At 36.9% G+C, this 24048-nt stretch overlaps 1 protein-coding gene across 1 annotated transcript in view; it reads left to right on the forward strand.

The window, feature by feature from the left end:
• Nucleotides 1-345: 345 nt before the first annotated feature.
• Nucleotides 346-24048, forward strand: part of LOC145984116 (uncharacterized) — a 64448-nt gene continuing 40745 nt past the window's right edge. The window contains exons 1-2 of the mRNA XM_083117550.1: nucleotides 346-1655; nucleotides 15958-16199. Of these exons, the coding sequence (XP_082973676.1) occupies nucleotides 424-1655; nucleotides 15958-16199 (1474 nt within the window). The 5' untranslated portion in view covers nucleotides 346-423. The remainder of the gene's footprint in view (nucleotides 1656-15957; nucleotides 16200-24048) is intronic.

Consider the following 24048-nt stretch of genomic DNA (forward strand, 5'->3'; position numbering starts at 1 on the left):
CACGGCCATGGGTTATGTAAAACCGAACTACTTCTCGGCTGTCTGGAATTTAATGTATAATCGCTCATGAAGACGTAAATTTTCCTAGGAACTTGAATCGGGGTGTTACTAATTAACCTACAGGGTATTACAGCACGCCGAAATTTTATTTTTGGAAATGTATGATTATGTTATTTTAGAAAAGAGTAAATATAGATCATTAACACATAATATGTCATAAATCAAATCAAATATCACATGTGTTTGCGGAAATAGTGTAACTGTCATAGTCTTGGTTGCTGCTCGCTATGGGATTCATTAGAAGACCCTAATCCGTATTTTGTTTATTTCAAAATGGCAGACGAAAGTAGCGTGTGTTTGTCTTGGACGGAACATAATCAAGTATTGTGTAAAAATATTGCAGATTTGTTCAACAGAGATACTATGTTAGATGTGTCTTTAATATGCGAAGGCGAGAGTATCGCTGCGCATAAGTTGATATTAGCTGCTTGTAGCACTTTTTTCAGGGAAACATTTTGTAAGTCTGCCACTAAAGAAGTAAGGGGAATGCATGCAGGTACGACACTTAACCTGGAAGATTTGGGCATCAAGACAACTTCAAAAGATCTTCGAACAGTGATAGAATTCATCTATAAAGGACAAGTTGTTGTTCCTAAAGATAAACTAGAAAGTTTGTTATTTGCAGCACAGGTTTTTGGAGTGGGTGGATTGTTGGATAGTGTGACTCGACATACTTCCTGTGGATATTCCACTGAGCGTACAAATAGTCGTGAAATTGTTGACGAAACAATCGATCAAGACGCTTCACGCAATAACGAAATCTTAGGTCCTGTGTCTGAAAGTGTACAAATACCGGTGTCCTGCTCAGATACTGACTCAACTCGAAATGTTGAGCTGGATGATCTCTCCGAGGAAATTACCAAAGAAATTGGTAGTGTAAGTGCTAATGTTGACGTTACAAGTGCATTTGACTTCAAAGAAGAAATGACAGCTAGTTCTTTCACGTCATATTTTCCTACATCTGAGCATGGTGGACGAATTCCTAGTGAAAACAATGCTGGAACCAGTAACACTCCAGTTAGTGAAGCAAGTGGTGAATGTGATGGCCAGTCAAAAGATGTTACTACGCATATGAGGTCTACTATATCGATTCAAACAGATATTGAAATGACAGATATGACTACAGCATTTGAGAAGTACAGACAGGCTCGCATGTTGCAGTATTACAGTGAGAATGAAAGAACAGATGAAGACAATTTAATTTCTGTCTTTGGTGAGGCTCCACAGCTAGCAAATGCTCATGATACTACCAAAGTTAATCACTTAAATCCACCAACTGAAGCATGTGTAGAAATCCTTGTTGCATCAGTAGCAAGTGATCAATCACAATCCGATGATAATGCAAATATTGATAAGGAGAATCGGGGAAGATCCTGTACCGGAAAGTATCGAGCTGTGAATGAAAATATAAGGCCAATTAGTATGAGGAGAAGTAAAAAATCCCGTGTCAGAAATAAGTTAAAGTTTCCAGCAAACAAATCCCACCTAAAGGATGCCGAAACTGGTGCAGCAACAGAGACTACAAAAGCTAATGAAGATAGTGATCATCACATTCAAAAGGACCTGCCAAAATTATGTGAAGTTTGTGGCTCAAGGTAAGTTATTCATATTTTAAAATGGTATGTACAACCAATTAATCAGTGGTCACTATGGAGTAGCGAGTCTTAACATTCACAGAGCATTTGACTTACAATTTTACAGCTTTTATAAATCTAAATGGTACTATTATCGTATGAGGGAAACACCTACGAATCATATATTTCGGACTTCTTTACATTGCTAACGTGTTATTTTCGAATGCGGAACATTTCTTAAGGTGAAATGATGCATTTCTAACTAAGATAATGTCTATTTCTTCTATTTACGAGTACTTACTGTTACTTGTTTTTTCGCATCTGTAACACATTATGGCCGTGATAGCGTACTGGTTTAGGGGGCGTTCTGAGAGAGTTTTGTCGATTTATGCAGTGTTGCAACCTCGTTCACCGGAAAATATCGGTACTAGTTTACTATCCTTCGGACAGATTTCTTCATTTCTACAGAAGAAACTACTTACCGTAATAAGTTCCTGTACTATTGTCTAACATCTGGAAGGTGTTTTGTGTGATGTGGGAATGTTTCATAGCGAAAATTCAACCATTGACGCATAGCCCCACGAACTATTCATACATAGCCCCACGAACCATTTCCGGTAAGGTTAGGTTAGGTAGGGTCACAATAGGTTCCAATAGTTAAAAATTGGTTTCGAAAAAAATATGCGTAGCCCCACACACCATTCTCGCATAGCCCCACAAACCATTTGCGGAAACGTACGTTCTTCAGTAAAAAAAATTGATCAAAAAAACGTGAATACACGTTAAAAAATGATCCGCGAAGCAGATAGGTAAGTACAAATGTCAAAAATTGAGGAAACTCGGAAGTTATAGGTGTCCGAAGGATAGTAAACATTTACCAAAATATCTATTTTTGTGGCCGGATTTGAAATTATACTAATACGTCGCAAACCATTGACGTTAGCCTCACAAACTATTGACGTTAGCCCCAGAAACTATTGACGTTAGCCCCAGAAACTATTGACGTTAGCCCCACAAACGATTGATATTAGCCCCACAAACCATTCACGTTAGCCCCAAAAACCATTTTCCGTAAGGTTAGGTTAGGAAGCATAGTTAAAAAAAAAAAAAAATACTCGACACGTCATGTTCTAGTGAAAACACGGGGAGGTTGAAACACTGGCTATGGGGTCGCATCATCTTAACACACGGAACATTGCACTCTCGTGCAGAAAGCAAATGGCGGGAGCAGAAACAGCATGCCGGACAGAGATTTTCGCAGAAAACAACACCCATTCACATTAAAATGGATCAAATCTACATTCAGGAACTTCCACAACGCTAAAGAAAATGATTTCCGTAAGTATTTTCTCCTGTAAATTTGAAGGAATCTGTTTCCCTCATACGATAATGTTACCATGTAAATTGCAACAGGGTATTGTCAAAGTCCCAGTTCACATACAGCACCCTTTTTCTATGTGTTTTGCATCTTTGGATGTGTCCAGACTGCTCGAAAGAGCTCAACTAGCTACTATTTTTCCACCAAATGACTGGTTTGATAGGAAGAGGTGACCACCCAAAGATTTCTGTTTCAACGTCCACCCCACTCTTTGCCTCCAGCCTGCCTGCTGCTGCGATGGTTTAGATGGCATGGATCCAAGAAACTTGGGGGACAGATTGTTGTACTTACACCTAGAGTTGGAAGTTGTAAAAAAAATTGGGTAATGGTTCCGATTGTTTTATGATTTTTTTCAAATTCTCCTAGCAGGAAGACTAATTATCGTAGAATTTTGGCAATCATTGTCACACGAAATTTGAACCTTCCTTAAAGTAATGAGCACTGTTTGGATTTCAGAAAATAGTTATTTTTCTTTTTTTAAAAAAAGCAACTTAAAAATTACATTACGCAAGCACACTTCCCATGGACAATGTATTTTCCATTAACAAGCAACTGTAAGTATTGTAAACTAGTGGAAATGAATGTAGAAGTAAATGAGAACCTTAGTAGAATGCATTTAGGGACTTTATTTTAATGCTAAGAGAACCAAACTTGGCCTGGCTAACCAAACTACAAAAGCATATATTGAACAGAATTTTAAGTTATCGCTAAAACTCCGCAGTATGTGTTAACAGAAGTAAATCGAAATTGAACCATGTAGCATTTGTAGCATAATGAAATTGCAATAAAAAAAAGGAACTTGGGCCAAAAATTGCTTTTTTTGGGGAGAAAGAAATACATTTTTTTCCGTGTCTATTGGTTGTCCTTTTCCCCCCTAAGTGTTTCATATCAATGAAAATACATTACTTCCATGATTTATTTTCCTCACAATTTTCATTTATCTCTAGTGTAAAAAGACACAAAATTTAAAATACAACTTTTGACAAGACATAGCCAGACATTAGCAGTAGTTGTATAAAAGTTAGATTTTGTGAATGGGCATTTTTTCCGAGTGTAATTTTCATATTTCAGTAAGGTGGTTTGATTTAAATTGGGTGATTTAAAGAAAAACACTGTTTCAAATCATGATTGAAATTGGGTGGTTTATTTTAAAAAATCACTTATTTAAATCACTTTAAAGAAATAATTTAGCTATAGAATAATATAGGTAAATAATTTGTAGATATCAGAATCACTTTTGGTAAAAGTACATTAATCTCGTAGTCATTTAATGGTGTTTATTAGGCTCTATGAAAGTAAACAAAATATATGTACTGATGGGGTGAGGCACATATGGTAGGAAATGTAATACTTACCACTTAAACACGCTTAAATTTCTCTTGATTTAAATTCAGTAATTTTCCTAGGAAAAGTAACAAAAATGTTGTGTAGAGTAATATACAAAATACCTACTAATCATGGTAATAATCTACTATTCGCCGGACACCTATAACTTCTTCGTTTTGTCAATTTTTGACATTTGTACTTACCTATCTGCTTTGCGGAACATTCTTTAAGGTGTATTCACGTTTTTTTTTTTATCAAAGTAATTGCAATTTTTCACATTACGACTACTTCTTTCTCGTAGTCTTTTCACTTGCCTGAGACACAATATGGCACATACACCTTCCTACATAATTGCACGTCGTGCTTGTGTTTTGTCGATTTTCATTCGTTATGCAGTGTTTCAACCTTTGGAACCCAAGAAATACCCGCGAACAAAGCTCATCTGATCTGTTTTTTTTTTTTAAACTTTTTCGCATTGTTTTACAAAGAAAATTTTTTTGTTTCATGGCGCTATCCATAATGGTTTTTGGGGCTAACCGTCCCGGAATTGGTGGGAAATTTAAACTAAAAAAATATTTTGGTTTGAAATTTTTGAGTCCAAATTTCCCACCGATTCCGGGCTCCACCTCTGGGGTAATTGACCTACTGCTGCCACGGCCCTGCCTCCACTCTAGCTACCCTGCTTTCTCCCTGAATTTCACGACGCATCCACGACATCATATTAGGCATATACCCACAGCCCATTCCTTCTAACGAGTAGCTTACATTCACTGCCACATTTTCGACATTCCTTTCCATCTTCATGATCCTGTGTTCAATTAAATTAAAATAATCACTGGATCTTCCACACGTGGTATGAATTTCACCACGCATCCACGACACGTCATGTTTCTAACTTTCATTGCAAACACAGACAGTTCGAAACACTGAACACTGGATACCCAATGATCATGAACAAAACACAATCACGACACGTGATGATGTACGAAGGTGTATGCGCCAAAGGCTATTGTCAGTTGGAGAATTAATTTTCAACAAAGAACATGAATTTCCACTATGAAACATTCCCACATCACACAAAACACCTTCCAGGTGTTAGACAATGCTACAGGATCTTTTTACCGTAAGTAGTTTCTTCTGTAAAAATGAAGAAATATGTCCAGGGAATATCAGATTAGTACCAAAAGTTTTATCACTGAATATTATAATCAATTTGCAGTATTTCAAATATAAAGTAATATGTAGGTCTACTTTCAACAAACAACTTCCCTAATCTAACTAGGAAATTATACATTTTAATCTTCATCATCACACAGAACAGAGAAATGAATGTAATCAAATACTGAGTATCGGCATATAAGACACACCCTGTTGTTCAGATCTATTTTGAAAGGAAAAAAGTGCATCTTATACGCTGACACGTACAGAATGTTTTATGTTCACTAGAAGAAAAGTTACCGAAATTGTTATAGTTTTATTAACACACTCAACAAACATTTCCATAGTAGGTTAATACATACAGTATCAGAAATAGAACAATTTATATTTACATGTAATTTTTTATATGCTTTAATGTAACTGTTCACATATTTTACCAGAAAAAGCCTTTTTGTAAAAAAGATATGCATGGTGATGAAAAACATACAAGCAATTTTAAGCATGTTTTTTAAAATCAGACATATAAGACACACCCTGTTGTTCAGATCTATTTTGAAAGGAAAAAAGTGCATCTTATACGCTGACACGTACAGAATGTTTTATGTTCACTAGAAGAAAAGTTACCGAAATTGTTATAGTTTTATTAACACACTCAACAAACATTTCCATAGTAGGTTAATACATACAGTATCAGAAATAGAACAATTTATATTTACATGTAATTTTTTATATGCTTTAATGTAACTGTTCACATATTTTACCAGAAAAAGCCTTTTTGTAAAAAAGATATGCATGGTGATGAAAAACATACAAGCAATTTTAAGCATGTTTTTTAAAATCAGGGTGGCTACTCACCGGGAATTATGCTAGATTAGGACTGTCAACTTAATTTGTTGTTGTGTGGCTAGTGACCCTGCTATGTGTATATAATGTTTCTGTGTGTAGTATATTTCTTCATTTAAGTTTAGTTCTTCGTCTGAGGAAGACCCTGATACAGGGTTGAAACGTTACCTGTTAAGTGTTTTGTTTTATATCTTAATAAACTGCCTTGGTCAGCAACTTAGTGTTTTTAGTACATCTCGTAACATCTGTGGCTTGTGTTTGTAGATGTATTTCGAGTCTGATTATGTGAAATTGTAAACTATGGTGCAATCACAGGGGGGCATTGCCCCTCCAACCTTGGACGGAAATGAGTTCAAGGGGGGCAAACATTGACAGCCAAGTGGACCTGCAGGTGACAATTACCGCCCACAACTTCACATTTTATGGAAATAAAAATGCTTTCGTAAAATTTTCTCGCTCGCTTCGCTCGCAATTCCTGCTTTCTTTCCTTAGTCTTATCAACTTCATAACCATAGCTAGGGGGCGGCAGGAGTCGGCTCTGGGTGCCGAACAATCTAATTGAAAAAATATTGTAAAATTGTTTGATTGATTTGTGGTTTTAAGTTCACTTTATGCACAGAGATGCTAATCAGGACTGGACCTACAGTTTAAAGTGGGATCCAAACCACTGTGCCATGTGCATCCACCGTGTATCGAACCCGGGACCCCTTGATCACAAGACGACGATGTTAGCACTATACCATCGGGGAGGCACAAAAGTTGTAAAAGAGAGAATGAATTGGCTTCCCGTGAAATTTTTTGCACCCTATTAAATCAATATTCATTTCAGCCTTCAGAAAATTAGATCCGAAAATGTTCTTGGTCGCTTCGCTCACAATGTATCCGGTTGTTTTCTGTGATGTATTGTATTTTAAATTACCAGACAGAGATATAAGACTTGTCTTAATTTGATTTTGTTTTAAATGCATGAACAATTGTTTTGAGGAAAGGGAGCATGCACATTTGAGAGACAATTTATGAATTTTTGCTTTTGGTTTATAGTGAGATGGATGAATTGGTTGTGTAATGCATTTTAATAATATATGTTGTATATAATATGTATTATAGAAACTTTGAATACATACACAATTTAGTGTCCACGTCGCTCCATGTTGCATATATGTGAAACATATTTCGTGCATGAAAGTTATACATGTTAATGTAAAAAAGAATTATAGCTATTTGGAATGCATTTATCAAGCATTTTCTGTCTGAAAAATAGTTTCTGTGCATGTTTTCCATATTAATGTGAAATTATCAATGTATAATTGATTTTTGCATAATTTACGAGGATAATAACTTCTATGATACTACTACTACTACAACTAATAAAAATAATAACAATGTTTGTCCAAGGTTCGAACCTCGGCTTGGGCATGGATGTTTGTGAGTGTCCATTCATCAGTTTCATCATATCACTCATCCCCGTCTTCGCAAATTCGCCAAAAGTGGCACAAGAAGCAAAGTAAAATAAAGCAAATCAATAATAAAAATAATAATGTTAAAACAATAACATTATTATTATTAGTATTAGTATTAGTACGTTTATCTTGGTACTTGCCTCCCAGACAAAAATTCATAGTTGCGCCTCTGATTGTAAATAGAAACTCAGCACCTTACATTAAATATTTTAATTATATTACGTATATTGTTTAAGTGAATCAGAATTTTTGGATGTTCGAATCACATGGACCCTTCATATTATTAAGATATTTGTGTGTGGATGTTGAGTGGAGGTAATACGCAAGGTTGAAATAGAGAAAACATCTGCTTGAATTTTTAGAAAGTTCACCTTGAAAACCGGGAATTATACTTGAATTTTATCATGGTCCTAGAGTAGCCACTCTGTAAAAAAATAGAAACTATTAGATTAGAATAAAGTCCTCCTCCATGGCAGTGCGGTCTAAGGCACCTTGCTTTGGACGGCGGCTGCGGAACGGCATGGGTTCGATCCCAGGTTCAGTCTCCGGGAATTTTCGGCCTGTGTATAGGGCCGGTGGCAACCCACCATCGTGAGGAAATTGGGGAGCTTCGAATGAGTAAGCGTAATCCGGTCGCGTAGACCTACTACAACGGCTGGGTATACGTCGGCCTGACCCCCACTATTCTAATCCTGGTTGAAGATCTCCATGCTTAGAGGTGATAAGGGAAAGTGTGGGAGGGAGACCGGCAGCCTGTAGGTAAGCCAAGGCCCTTCATGGGCTGTTACGCACAGGATTATTTTTATTATAAAAAAACATCCACTTGATTAAATCATGATTTTTATCCACCCTATATTTCAGTAAGCTTGCTAAACATAGGCCATGGCTACTTTTACCAGCAAAAGTAATTACCTGAATCATACTTAAGATTGTCTTTTGTCATATTTTATTATGTTCATTGGCAGTATTGATGAAGTTACTGCTAAGAAATTAATTTAAATTAAAAAATGATTGATACTAATGCTGTCACTAGGCAGTGAGAACAGCAGAAGGTACCAAAGACCAGAAATCACATGATCAGGTGTTGGAAGTATTTATGAAAGTAATGTTAATGCTATCAGCCCTAAACCCAGGGTTGTGAAAGGTCCAGCTCCTGTGACCGAACTAAATAGAATTTATGGGTTCTTCCTGGACCTTTAACAACCCTGCCTAAACCTGACCTACCTAACCTAACAATAGAAGCATTTAATAGGAATGTAATACCCCTTCATACTGAAGTCACGTGACATTGGCATTACCAGTCCATATCGGAGCACCTTGCAGTATTTTTCCAACACCATGGTGTGCAGAAAAAGAAAGAACTTGTTGCACTCATGAAAGAACGTAAGCTTGATACATGGCAAAAACTGAAGAATGCATCCGTTTAACAGACTGGGTGCAGGCGTAGGCACACACAGTTGCTAACATGTTGCCATAGTGGCTTGTTTTCAGCCCTAAACCTGGTCTCCTAACCTAACAATGTAGACATATTATTAGAATTCTAATTGGGTAAATAATTCATGTAAGTTTATTAGGAGGGTTAAGTGCGGTGTAATCATCATTTTTGAGAAACCGATTTTCATGAAGTGTTAGCAGCTGGACCAAACATGTCAGGCCAGATCAGGTTGTAGATCATACATATGCACAGTTTAAAACCTGGTGAAACTATCTCAAAAGCTACGTGAAGCTAGTCACTCTGTTCAATGCAGGGGATCGTAACATAATGAAATGAAGTGGTATTTCAATTACGGTTTCCGTTACGTTACTACCAGAAACAGAATAACTTTTTTCGTGAACAGAAACGTTACCTCAGGTATATGAAACATAATGTTATAGGTGAGTATAACGGTACCGAGCCATAACTAACCTGTGAAGAAGTAGGTCATTACGTGATGCTTTAACGCTACATCCCTTGCCGGCAACCAGTAACGTTAAAGGGTAAGAAAGGGGTTCGTCACCTTAGACTAGTAACTGTAGTGTGTGTGTCGAAACTGATGGTAACGTTACAATTAACCAGTAACTTGATTAAGGTCAGGACTGTAAAAATGTTACACTCCTTGCTTCAGAGCAATAATGTTACTGATAGCTGGTATCATTCAGGCGTTCCAATATGCAGTACTGTTTCTGATGATGTGTTCAGGGAAGAATAGGTCTGTTTTGTGATCGTTACTTTGGTAATTGTTTCACAATTTATTTATTTTTTATTTTATTTTTTTTATTTTTGTAAAATGGAACTACATGTCTGTTACGAATAGCAAATGCCATTTTCGAAGTTTTGTGTGGAGAAGTCACATATTTGTGATCGACAGCTTAGTAACGTCAAGTAAGGCTAATCAGGACTGGACCTACAGTTTAAAGTGGGATCCACATGAAGATGAGGATGAAGCATGCAGACATTAAATCGATGAAGGGTCAAACAGCCATTGCCTAGATGAAGATCCATCAGTAGCTATATTGTTTTTTCTTTGCTTTTAATAGTGCAATTTTTATTCTGCCTTCGAACAATGTCAATAACACAAAAAGGAGACCAGCAGTGAATTTTTATATTTAAGTATCTAAGTATTTATACACAAAAAATACTATATCAATATTTATTTAAGGCCCAGACACCTGACTTCTGCGGTTTACAATGAATCCGGAATACACAGATTAGTCAGCTTCCAGTGTGAATTTGTTGAGATATCAGACTACAATTCTTCTTAGAGGATACTTCACTGAGTACTTACACCTTTGATGTAACTACTTAGGTATTTAATTCACTTGTCGATAAACATGCTGAAAAACACTAACGGTGAACACTTGGGGGGGGGGGGGAAGCACAAAACTTGCTGATAACGACTTGGACATCTTCTGTCTTCTAATTCTCCTGTCATTGGTTCATAATAAAAATGTAGCCTCTCTTCTTTAGTAACCCTTTCTCATGTTCTGGTAGGGATACTGCACATGCCGATAGTTCACTCACAGTTTATTCTTTAGACACTCTTTCTCTTTCCGGCAGAGATCATGGCCGTTAGTTCACTCACAGTTTGTTCTTTAGAAACTATCTCTCTTTCCGGCAGAGATCATGGCAGTTAGTTCACTTACAGTTTGTTCTTTAGACACTATCTCTCTTTCCGACAGAGATCATGGCCGTTAGTTCAATCACAGTTTTTTACGGCTCGCGAAACCAATAACCAACGTAACACGGATCCTAACCATATCAATGCTTGACCTGGACTGTCTTCTCTGCAACGCACATCCACCATTTGCTAGAGAAGACGTTAACTTCTCTTGCCACCCTTTTTTCCCCAGCGAGGGTGAGTCAACTTTTATAAGGGGTGCGTCAAGATCAGTTACATAGCATGTGCTAGGTCACCGAAGAGGAATGCAAGCCCATTTCTATATTGGAAGACAAAGCTATATCGCTTGCTGCACAACCTTGAGAAAGTGAGCTAATAATACATTCACGGAAGCAACACTTCGGAAAATTCGAATCCTCAAGGTTTGCACACATGGCCTTCATTTATGAATCATTCGAGCAGACAGCTGCCTGAACAGAGACAAAAAGGCAGTTAAAGCACTGCAATGTTAGTAACAGACAACAGAAACGAAATGTTAGATGCAAAATAAACTAAACCATGTTTGTGCAACAGGCCTGTATGAATTGTATGGAATGTGGTTTCAGCAGGTAGTGCATTCAACTGTTCACACGTACAAAGATGCATAGAGCCAGGGGGTTTTCATTCGCACACGCAGTTGTCTGTGGATGCATTATATCACCGTGGGGAAGCTCAGCATGCAGTAAGCAAGTTGTTGGATTATATTTTAATGTATTGGGCTTTAAAAGTTTTTTTTTTTGTTCTTGTAAACTAAAATCATGCCTAATTGTGGTATGGCCAAACTGCGAAAATATATTCTGAAAACTAAAGGAAGAGAGAGAACAGATTTCATAGACTTCTAGCTGGTAATTGCGTAAGTAAACGAAAAGGCAACATTAATACAACAATGCAAGATTACTCAGTGCTTTTTTTTGTGGAGAAGCCTTTGTGTGAGATCTAAAGCAAAATTTTTAATATATTGTATGTAAGGATATAATAAACGTGACTACTCTGCGGAATATTCCAGCACCCTCAGCGATTCCTCTCTATCTTTTCTCTCACACCGTCACTAGCTAAAACATATTTTGATTTCCACATTTCTCACATATTTGTTTTACTTTTAATGTCTCACATCATCTTCCACTGTTCTATACATTGTTACCTCGTCTCATGAGTCTCCCCTACCTGCCATATAGGATTTCAGTTATAAGTTTTAGACTAAACTATGTGAGATGACGAGTTATAATTTTTGTAATCTTGCCACATTAAAAAAAAAAAATCCATTTTCTTAATCATCATAGTAATATCAGTGAATATTCTTTGCTATAGCCTTCCCAAGCCGTCTCCCAAACTTTGTGGTTCATTTCTCGTTCATTTTTCGAACAGGGATATGTTTTAAATTTCAATTGCATTAATTTACACTGGACTTCTGAGTAGACAAATGGTTAGCGCTCTCTCCTTTGGCACAACCGGTCACAACCATTGGGGCCCCCTAAATTTATGGCATTGGGCTAATCGCGAAGATGAGGCTGAATGATGATTAGATGAAATTGATGAAGGGATACTAACAAAGAACACCCATACCCATGAAGGGATTGGGACCCCTGGTGTCGTATCGCACTGTGCTAACTCCTCCACTATGGTAGCCGGCACATTAAGATTGTATGCCACAATAACGTGTATGTTTTGGGGGAAGTGGGTGTATGCATGCCTAACACCATTTGGTGACACTCCCGGGTCATTCCATGTCAAGTGAACCAATGAAAAGCACCCGACCATCTTTACTTTTATTCATACTTAATTGTCATGAAGTACTACCCTAAGGTAGGAAAGCTGCAAAATTGCAGATTTGTATCTGTTGTAGTTCTCTGAAATATGGAAGAAAGCACAATTTTCGCACACATGCAATCACAAAAATACTCATAAATCAAGCTAGAATTGACATACAAGGTTTGGATAAAAACCAAATTGTTGCTTTTGCTATGAGCTTTAATTAGATATACCACATGACTACTTTTCAATTTTTTTTCATTCAAACTTTTTTTGAAAATCGAATTTTTCAAAAACTTATATTTTGAAAATTTTTAAGAAATGCACATAGAAACATCCATGTTTCAACATCAAGTCTTGGAAGTTTTGTTATGGGATCGCAATGGGATCATAGTTTTTGACATGTACAATGTACAGTCATTAAATAACAGGAATTGTATTATAACTTTTTTACAATGATACATACAGAAATGGTTTTTGCCTTAATTTTCGACATAGTCACCCTGCTTTTCAACACACTTGGTCCACCTGTCCACAAGCTTGTGGATGGCCTCCAGAAAAAAAACTTTTTGGCATGGCGTGAAACCATCTTTGCACCGCCTCGATCACCTCATTGTCATCTGCAAACTTCTGACCCCACAAATGTTTTTTCAAAGGTCAAAACAAGTGAAAATCCGTTGGTGCCAAGTCAGGACTGTATGATGGATGTTTCAACACCTCAAATTTCAGATCACGTATTTTATCCATAGTACGCAGAGCCGTATGGGGGCGGGCGTTGTCGTGGAGCAGCAATACTCCTTTTGAGAGAAGTCCTCAACATTTTGATCGTATGGCAGGCTTCAACTTGCTTACCAACATGCCACTGTATTGAGCACTATTCATAGTTTGGCCCTTCTCCTGGAAGTGCACCAATATAGGGCCATTGACATCCCAAAAGATCGTTAGCAGCACTTTCCCAGCGGATGCCTGTGTCTTGATTTTTTTCTTGACCGGAGACGTTGGGTGCTTCCACTCCATCGATTGTCTCTTACTCTCTGGTCACAATTCGATGAAGGAAAGCATCTCCTTCGCGAGCATAATGGTCCAAGTGCTCCTGCAAAAAAAAAGATTATTTTATACAAAGAAACCTAGACTACAAATTCAAAAAAGATCCCTCTTTTACAGACTTGCCATACAATACAATGACCTCCCATCAAGAATCGACATATTTTCCTCTGAGTTTGCCTTTCGGTCTTCTATTAGAAGAAATGTTTGTAAATAATATCAAATAGTGCCATTGTTGCTTATTTTTTGTCAATTTGCTATTCTCTTTGTGTTATTTTGTTACTTTTAATTATTATTTTTTAATATATTTTTTGCTTATTATTATTATTTCATTGTTGACAATTTCAGTGTAAAATGGCCACCTGTGCTGTATCTGAAATTTTCTCAATAAATAAATAAATATTTGGAATAGGAACCCATGTCCAGAAGCGTACCGTTTCCATGCTACAATCATGACAATGTGTCAGAATGTGCCTGTGATGGTATGCAACCGGGTATGCAGTACATGACCTAAAGTGTATTAATTTATTACAACCATGTCAAATGAGGTGTTACATAAGGTACAGAATTGAATGACGTGTGACTCAGTACATAATACAAACAAATTTATTTGGTAACAATGCCAAGGGAACAAAAAAGAAACATACTCTTCATTGATCACAATAACACTTGTGTTGACAATGGAATGCAACAATTTGTTTCTGTCTTCTGCACTGGATGTGTCGCATATGGCACTGCTCAACTACAACAGTGGCTCGATGTGATGACCACCAACGTCGTTGCACACATTGTACCGACAAATCATGTTCTGGTACACTCGCTCCATCACACCTGGTGTCCTGTCAATCTCTTGTGCAGCGACCATAACTCATGTCAGCAGTTCTTACTCTGTCTCTACAGGAGTCTCGTACACTATACTCTTCATACGACCCCACAAGAAATAGTCCAATGGCATTAAATCCGGTGATCGTGAAGGCCACACGCTTGGGCCACCTCGGTCTATCCATCTTTGCCCGAATCTTTGGTTAAGATGTCTCCGAATGTCATGTGTAAAGTGAAGCGGTGCACCATCATGCTGAAACCACAGTTTCTGACGGACATTCAATGACACCATCCAAAAACAGGGCCAATACTTCCTGTAGGAAGGTAGCACCCATTAGCCTGGCTGGAAGAAGGTACAGCCCGATCACATGGCTGTCCAGAATACCTGCCCACACATTGATAGCAAATCTGTGCTGGAATCCCTGGACATGCGTCGCATGAGGGAATTCGTCTGCCCAGACATGGCTTTTTCGAGAATTGAGAACAAAACAAGAGTATATGAAGATTCCATTGACATTGAGAACAAATTTAGAAAGACTGCAGCTCCTCTCATCCATATGCTACATGAATTTTCCGAGACAAAAATTCTCCCAGCTTGAATTTGGATGGATATCTCTCAAAACTATATGACATCATTTCATGTTGCACTTAAGGGAGCTTGGTGGCCCATTACAACACAAAGGAAAGTTTTAAAAGATATGTGGTATGCTGGTGGTCATGTGGTTGGACTTCACGTTCCATGTTTCATACGTTTCTATGACAAGGGCCTCCCGATGGCGTAGTGGTAACATATGTAATCAAGGGGTCCCCGGTTCGCTACACGGTGGAGGTACATGGCACATTGGTTTCGATCTAACTTTAAATTGTATGTCCAGTCCCGATTAGCTATCCTGTGCGTAAAGTGGACTTCAAAACTTCAATTCAACTCAATACAAAGTTTCTATGACAAGTGAATATTCAAGAATGATAAACAATATGTGAATTTAGAGTAATCATTATGTACTAAATAGATACCTGAGCTCTTTAGCTCAGAAAATGTGAGATTAATGTACAATCGATCTATAATATTTGTATTATTTTAAAAAATAATCAAATTTTGAAAGTAATTTTAAGGTTAATTCAAAATATTCCAAGTTTTCAATAATAAATCAATTTGTAGGGGTGAACGCATAGCGTTACCATATGGTAAGAGGGCAAAATTTGAAAAGGGAGAATGGAAATTTTCAAAAAATGATAACAGATATTAGACTCAAAACAAGAAAAAATTGACAAAAAATAATTCATGCGTTTAAGGGTTAATCAAGAGTATGAAACACACAAGTTTTCTTGTATAATGTTGTATTTTTGGATACAAATACAAATGTGTATGTAGTGTGTTTTATTTTCTCTCTCTCTCTCTCTTATAGTAAGCAGACTGAGAATGAACAACCAAAGAATGATCAGTGGAATCATAATTCAACACCGGATAACCAGTGTGAACTATGTGGGAAAATATTTGGTGAAAAAGTTGACTTAAATAACCACTCCCAGCTAAGTCATGCAAAGGAACGTGCATTCGATTGTCATAAGTGTGATGAAAAGTTTTGCTCTAAGGAAACCTTGAAACTGCATGTGTGGAAGAAACATAAAGTTGGGGAAGTATATCAGTGTAAGTATGAAAATACATCAAGACATTATTTTTATGCAGCTGGCCCCCATGGAGGAGTGGTTAGCACAACGTGCTACGATGCCAGGGGTCCCGGGCTCGAATCCCGGCGTGGGCATGGATGTTTGTCAGTGTCCATTCATCAATTTCATCATATCATCACTCATCCCCATCTTCGCAAATTAGCCAAAAGTAAAATAAAGCAAATCAATCAATCAGTCAATAATTTTTATGCACATATACTGAAGGTCAAACTTCAGCTTGCCGTCTTAAGTTGTTTATCTCCATTCTTGCTACCCCTCCCCCCCCCCATCAATTATTCTGTTCATACTTTCATCAATTAGTTGATAAATAAATTATTAGCATTACATCACCCTGGTATTACAGGTATTACATGTCATTGAAAAGTGATATTTTTTTGTGCTTTTCTGCAACTTTTGTCCATAAAGCATTCATAGCATACAGTAGAAGCAATTTTCCTAATTTTTTTCTGTAAGTTGGCAACATTGGTTTTCTTATATTGTATTATTATTTATTCCCCAGGAAGTATCTGCCTATTTCTAACATGACTTTGCATGGTTGTAGGTATATGCCACAGCTAAATACTACATTTTTCCATTCACTTTGGTCTGTTGTGGCCACAGAGGTGTGCAGAATACGAATGTTTGTGAAAGATTTCAATTTTGTTCTGACTGATTCCATGTCAAATCAACCAGATCAATCAAATCTACCGATTCAGATTTCAGTGAAACTTGGTATATTTGTTAATACTACCATGGCATGAACACGTGCAATTTTTTTCTTCTGTAGATCTTATAGTTACCGAGAAACAGGACGCTACAGTTTTAGAATTTTGCATGGATCGGTCATTGTCGAGGCCATGGTGCTTAACAGAAAAAGTTATATCTCCGAGTCAAATCAACATATTACTTTGAAGTTTTTTTTCTAAATATCATAGATATATGTATATTCTAGGGATGTGACGAAGCTGAAAATTTACCGATGCCGATGTACTCGCAGATAATTTTTGGAACAGATACTGATGCCGATATTTAACCGATTCCAATACTTAAGATTATTCAACAGGAAAGGGATGTTATTTTCAGCATGACAAAAATAAATTTGCTATCATATGTATACACTGGTCGACAATTGATAAGGAACAAACACATTTTGACCAATAACTTTCGACTATGAAATAGGGTTCAACATGTGAACAATATATAAGTACAGATATCAGTTAAGGTTTATTGAGAAAAGATGACTGGTATTCCCCATCAACCAAAGAAACAGGATGTAATAAAGCAAAACCAGCATAAGCAAAACAAAGTGAGGAAAGCACATGAATCACAATTTGGCATGTGTAGAGTGAGTCCAGAGAAAATCAGTATGGCGTGTGGCCACAGCGGACTGCACAGCAAGCTGCACACCTGTTCGGCATGCTATCGATGAGGGCGTTCGTGAGCGCGAGGGGTATATTGTCCCATTTTTCCTGAAGTGCAGTTTTCAGCTCCTGGAGGGTCCAGGGTGAGGGATTCCTTTGTGCAACCTGCCTTCCGAGAGCATCCCACACATGTTTGATGGGATTGAGATCCGGTGAATATGCAGACCAGTCCATGCGGATGATGTTTTCTCTTTCCCGTGTCTCTGTCACTTGGACAGTTCTATGTGGACGCGCATTATCATCCATGTAAAGAACGTCAGGGCCCACTGCACCCAGAAAAAAATGAACATAACCGTCCAGGGTCTCTGTAGAATACCGTGCTCCAGTAACGGATCCTGCGGCGAAGATGTGCATTTTTAATTATGCCCCCCCCCCATACCATGACTCCGGATCCCCCATACCTGACACGTTCACAGATGTGCTGTGTATGATATCGTGTTCCACCTTCTCTCCACGCCATTTGATGCCCAGAATCACTTGTCACACAGTACCGCAAATCATCGGACACGGAGTTGTGTATGAAAAAGATATGGGTCAATATGTGTTTGTTCCTTAGCAATTGTCGACCAGTGTATATGTATATACATATATACATACATATTCTCAAGAGATGCGAAAGTACATTTGCATCTACAAAAAGTGATTACGTGAACCTTTAAGAAGAACATAGATTCTCAAGAGATTTAACATTAGTCCACAAGCAGTTCTTTGAAATGCAAAATGAATTCCTGTTCTTAATGTAAATTTAATGGTGGCAGATTCAACTTCAGAAACACTGGTTTTGGAAGTGCTTCTAAAAGTAACCAACTTCTCTTATCTCAAATCTATCCAGCAACAAATACTGATGCAGCAGTTATCCCAAGTATTTTCTCACCACTTGCTTCAGATTTGGATACTCATCTTTGAATTTCCAAACAACAGCGGATCCTGGTGATATGGACTAGTTGGTTCAGCAATGTACTGTTTTATTTCTGATTTTGAGGTAGGTTGATCCTCTGAATGAGAGTTTGCAATAATTTTATTACAAAAACTCTACAATGATGAAGAATCATAACCTAATTTTCAATAAATCTTACAAAACTTATTAGAAAGTAAAACTCTAGTATTATCTGTACTGGTATAAATATCGGATTTTTGACGATGCCGATATGTCAATTTCTGCTGATTTTCATACATCTGTAATCGGCTTCGGCACATCCCTAGTATATTCCAATAAAAAAGTCGTTACCAAGATTCCTTTGTATTGATAGGTACGGGTAAAGTTACTCGTGCATATAGCACCATGCCATGAAGGCACATTTAGGGGATGTGGTGGTAGGGCCCCACCATTCTTGATCATGACCATTTTGGAGGTGATGGGATCAGTACCATGCTCTAGTTGCTTTTACCCTCCAGGGTTGCCCCCATGTACCCATTGATTTGAGGCTGGGTGAGCCACTTTATATGGGGACAGTCAGAAAAAGTGGCCCCGGGTTCGATACCTGCTGGAGGCACATAATGGTTCGGATCCCTCTTCAAACTGTAGGTCCAGTCCCGATTAGCCTTACTGTCCATAAAGTGTACTTAAAATACCAATTCAAAAAAAAAAATTGTATATAATGTATCAACATCTCACGTTAATAAATTTTGCATTCTCACTATAAGGCAGAGCAGTTATCATGCCATCTTTTTATCAAATTGAAACTCAAAGTATGTTCTCAAAGGCTATGAAATAATATTTGTGGGATTTGCACTGCTTCTATTAATAAATCATCTTTGAAACAAGTTTTATGTACATTCATATTGGTCATTTCATGCCAAATCATCACAAAAAAATGAACTTCTCATTCATTATGATGATTTTCAATATTAAATTGTTTTTTTTTTATTTTTATTTTTTATTTACTGTTTCACTTCATTTCACTGCCACTTTTGGCTAAGCAATGGTTTGCAAATGTTGCAAATGTCTGAAAAAATAGTGCAAGATCTTGCAGTCAACTTGAAGATGAGTATATCTCACCAAACTCATATTATATCAGAATGAATTGTTAATGAAATATACAGGAGAAATAGAATGTCAATATGGGATCCAGGAGGGGTAAAAAGAAGCTCACTTACTTACTACTTAACAGATGTTAAGTAGTATAAATGAGAAAAGAGCCCTCTTGAATGTGATCAACTCTTTTTTTTATGTACAGTAGAAAGTTTTTATCTCCAAAAGAAACTGTAATGTAGGTAGAAAAAGCATATTCAAATGGGTTAAAACAGTATCAAGAATGCATTCAACTTCACCTGAACAGAACTGTTATTACAATCTCTATTCAGCGCTTCAGTAAAAGTCAAGGTCAAAATATATGACTTGTGAACAGGACTGTTAAAGGTCCAGGAACTGTAAATGAATTCTCTTCCAGTGTGGAACAGAAAATCAGCAAATGTAAATGGGTTCACAACTGCTCTTTAATCAGTATTGAAATTGTTCTAACTTGATTCTCTGCAGAAAATAGAACCATAATACTGGGAAGATATATTTTCATGGTCCATGTTGTAAAAACAAATTCAATTGCAGTCCAGTCCATTGGCAAAAGTTCTGGTTGCTTCGTCTCAAGCAAGTGAGGTTTGCATGTTTGTGATAAGCATGATTGGCTCATTTTGGGTTCATGATATATCAAATATCATTATGGGCCTGATTGGAAAGAAATATTCACTTGTGAACATAAAAGACTAATCCAGCTGCTGGCTGAGGATACTCAAGGACATAGTACGACATTTTGCAATATGCCCTAAAGTACGACATTTTGCAATATGCCCTAAACCTGTGTCTTTTGTTTTCTAAAAGAGCAACATGTGAACAATAGTTAAAATTTAGAAAATGTAGCCATCATTCGGATTCAAACTCGCTATCATTGAAAAGTCAACTGGTGGTGCTGAACTGTTAGACCACTTAGTTACAGAATATGAATGGTGTATTCACACAGACACTTGCTTTTGAGTTTTTAAGTTTTAATGGAGGTTGTATTAAAAGCTTGCTTTCCATCATGGATAGTATAACAGTTGACAACACTAAAAAAACTAAACTAAATTCCATGGTGCAACAGCCCTCTAAGGACGGCCCTGCCAAGCGGCTTTTTGTTGGGTGATGCATGATCAACACATTGAGTCCCATCGCCACTGTTTTCAGACTTTCGAGACTGGAGTTGGCAACGTGTTTGTTGCCAATTTGTTCTTTGAGGGATGTGCATGCCACTGGCAGTGGAAGTTTGCCTCGCTGAGGTATGTCATATGAACTGCTTCATTTCTCATCTAATTGTCAATCCTTCATCACCTATAAAATCGCACAAAGATTGAGACCAGCAATGAAATGTTGTTGAAGATCTTTAGATTTCATACAGAAGTATTTTGAGTACAACTCCAACATGAAGAAATCAAGATGCTAGTTTGTGGCTGCAATACTGTACTCCAAGTAAGCCGCTTTAACATCCATTTTCCTCATTTCATTCGTGATCACATTGGGTTAACACTTCAGCAAGGAAGGTTTATGACTGTGGCCCATGAGAAAATAACAGCATTGTTATTGCTTCACTGCATTACATCTTTCTCAAACCACAGTGTGTGCCATTCCAATATAATACCTACTCGTGTACCTATTTAGAACACAATTTCATATTGCAACAGATAGAGAAGAGAATCAATTCGTAACCCACATGAAACCAAAATTATCATAGGCCAGAGTCGTTTTTCTGGACCCATTTAAAAATTATTTCGGTACCGAAAAAAATATACCGAACTTGCACCATATTTAAATTGTGTAAGGAAAGAGGTTTGGATCCCTGTTACTGAACTCGATAGAAACCATTAAAATTTATGCATCCCTGGACCTTTAACAACCCTGCCCGTGAAGAGATTCCAATCTGTTCTGCAATATGCACATAGCATCCCCACATGCCTGGCCTGAATAAGGCCACTCAGTAACTTTCTCAACCAAACCCCATCTCAACCCCTCATCCCCATTCCGTACTTCCCCCCACACCTTACCTGCCACTCACAGTTTTAGACAAGTCTAGCGAGAGAACCATGTTTTTCCATGCCAACTGTACCTTCACTCTGGAACTGACAACTTTGCAGGTTGAACACTTACTTCTGTTTCCATTATCTTTATCTACGCCTGAAGATGCAAAGAAAAATTCTAGCTTTTCCAGTGCCTGGAAAATAATATTTCCTATTTTCTTCTCATTTGATGTAGCCCTTCTGACTGTCTTTACCTCTATTAACTTTTTTCCTCATTCTCAACAACTGAATGGCGTGTGATCCATCATTTCCTATGCCGTGCATGTTTCTTGCACTCATGCTTGATATTAAGCCTAACAAACAATAGGCATACACCTAAACTGCTTTTTTCCATCATGCGCCTGGTATAAAATCAGTCTTGCTGTGGATTATTAAGTTTTACTCCCAAGCTGCTTCTACAATGACATATATTGACACTGTAAGGTTAACTGGAACAATATGCAAATTGGTTACAATAATTCGAAAGTTGATTTAAAGGTTATTCTTTACATTATTCATGTACAGGGTTACTGGTTTTCAAACATGTTATGTTACCATCTGTTCCATTATGGTTGGCTTGTATGAACTAATGGGTAGGGCCACATGTTTATGGTAAATAAAAGATCAAGATTTTGTTACAAAAACTGCACATGTTTCCGCATCAAAAACAGTATATAAAATGGCATTTTATTGTTAAAATGATGAATATAATCCTAAATTTGATTTAAAAACTATACATCTTAACTCAAAATAACATTGCATTTCCAGTAGGACATTTATGTAGTTATCCTAGTATTAAATTTATTCCTGTGTAAAATAGTCCAAATTTTGCTTCCCAAATTTTTACTACAGAATTAATAAATTGTCCATGATTTTGCATAACTCACAGTATAATTCAGACTTCAGAAAGTGTTGTGTTGGTAAATAAACTCTAAATCTTGTCTATTAAGAGGTTATTTTGAAGTTCATTTCGCACAATTTCGTGACAAAATATAGTATGAAAATGTACCTTATACCTTCAAAAACATTAAAAATTTACATTACAGCATGTTATTTTGTATTTCATGTTTTCGTTAAAAAGTAAATAAGCATGTCTCTACTAATAGGCATTGGGTGCTATTGTGTTTTTGTAGGACATTGACATGTATACTGTAAATTCTATTCATGATTCAATTAATATTATTTTTTTAAAATTAAAACTTAAAAAGCAATGTAACTCTTGTTACACTTTATGACGACGGGAAGTAATAAGAATCAGTTTCCTTGACTTACTATTTATTCAATACAAACACGTAATTGCAGGTATTACACCCCATACAAACGTCAAGCCACTGCTCGATACCCAGTCCGACATCAAGCGATCTGCCGTTTCAACTGCTAGCACTGCCGCCTTTCCACCTCGCTCAAGCCACGAGGCGAGGTCGTTCACCATGTCACAGTGACGTTCCTACCTCTACACTCTAGTACAAAATTATTCACATGATACAACTGTCATAACTCCCCTCTCTTGGGAGAAAAATTTCCTTCAAGTGAAATTTTTACAAAATAAAATACCCATTTATAATTTACACATTGTTATCATATCTACACTCATACTTTGTGTAGTTACAGTGAAACTGGTATACATCATGGTCAAATATACTGGGTATAATCAATACAACAACATTTATGTTAAAGAAAATATAAAAATAGCAAATAAATATAAATAATTTAAACAAAATCTAAATCTTTCTTTGATCTACCCAAAACAAATGTTTGTACAATTTTGGATTTAGTTTTTCCAATTGGCTTAAATAACAACTTCTTTTTTCAATGGAACAATTCCAGATTTTTAGATTATCACTGTGATGGTTACCACTGATATTGCCAGTTTTCAAATCTATTACAATGTATACATTATTTGCTTGTTTGTCAATTACCATATACGGACCTTCATAGACCTCACAGTACTTTTTAGTGCGATTTTCTAGGAGGCTGCTAAGATAATGGGTTTTTACAAATACCAGGTCTTTTATTTTAACTTCAGGTCTATTTTCTTGTTGCAAGTTGTACCTGTCATTTCTTTTCTTCCTTGCTTGGAAACCCTTTACAAAAGCCATGTATAGCTTATCTTTCCACAGAGAAATTTCATTAGGCGGTAAATTAAAATGATTCAAAATACATGAGTTAAGATCTCTATTTAGTTGTAACTCTGAGGGAGCAAATCCTAGCTGTGTGTGTACACTATCATTTAATAAGCTTACAACTACATCTATATATTTCGGCCACTCTTTGTGGTTGTTTTTACAAAACACACGCATAAGCCGGTTGAGTTCAGAATGAATTCTCTCAACCAAATTAGAACTAGGGTGATATATTGGGGTATACACCAATTTTATACCTAAG

This window comes from Lepisma saccharinum, chromosome 2, assembly GCF_977018435.1.
Source record: "Lepisma saccharinum chromosome 2, izLepSacc3.1, whole genome shotgun sequence".
Classification (NCBI taxonomy): domain Eukaryota; kingdom Metazoa; phylum Arthropoda; class Insecta; order Zygentoma; family Lepismatidae; genus Lepisma; species Lepisma saccharinum.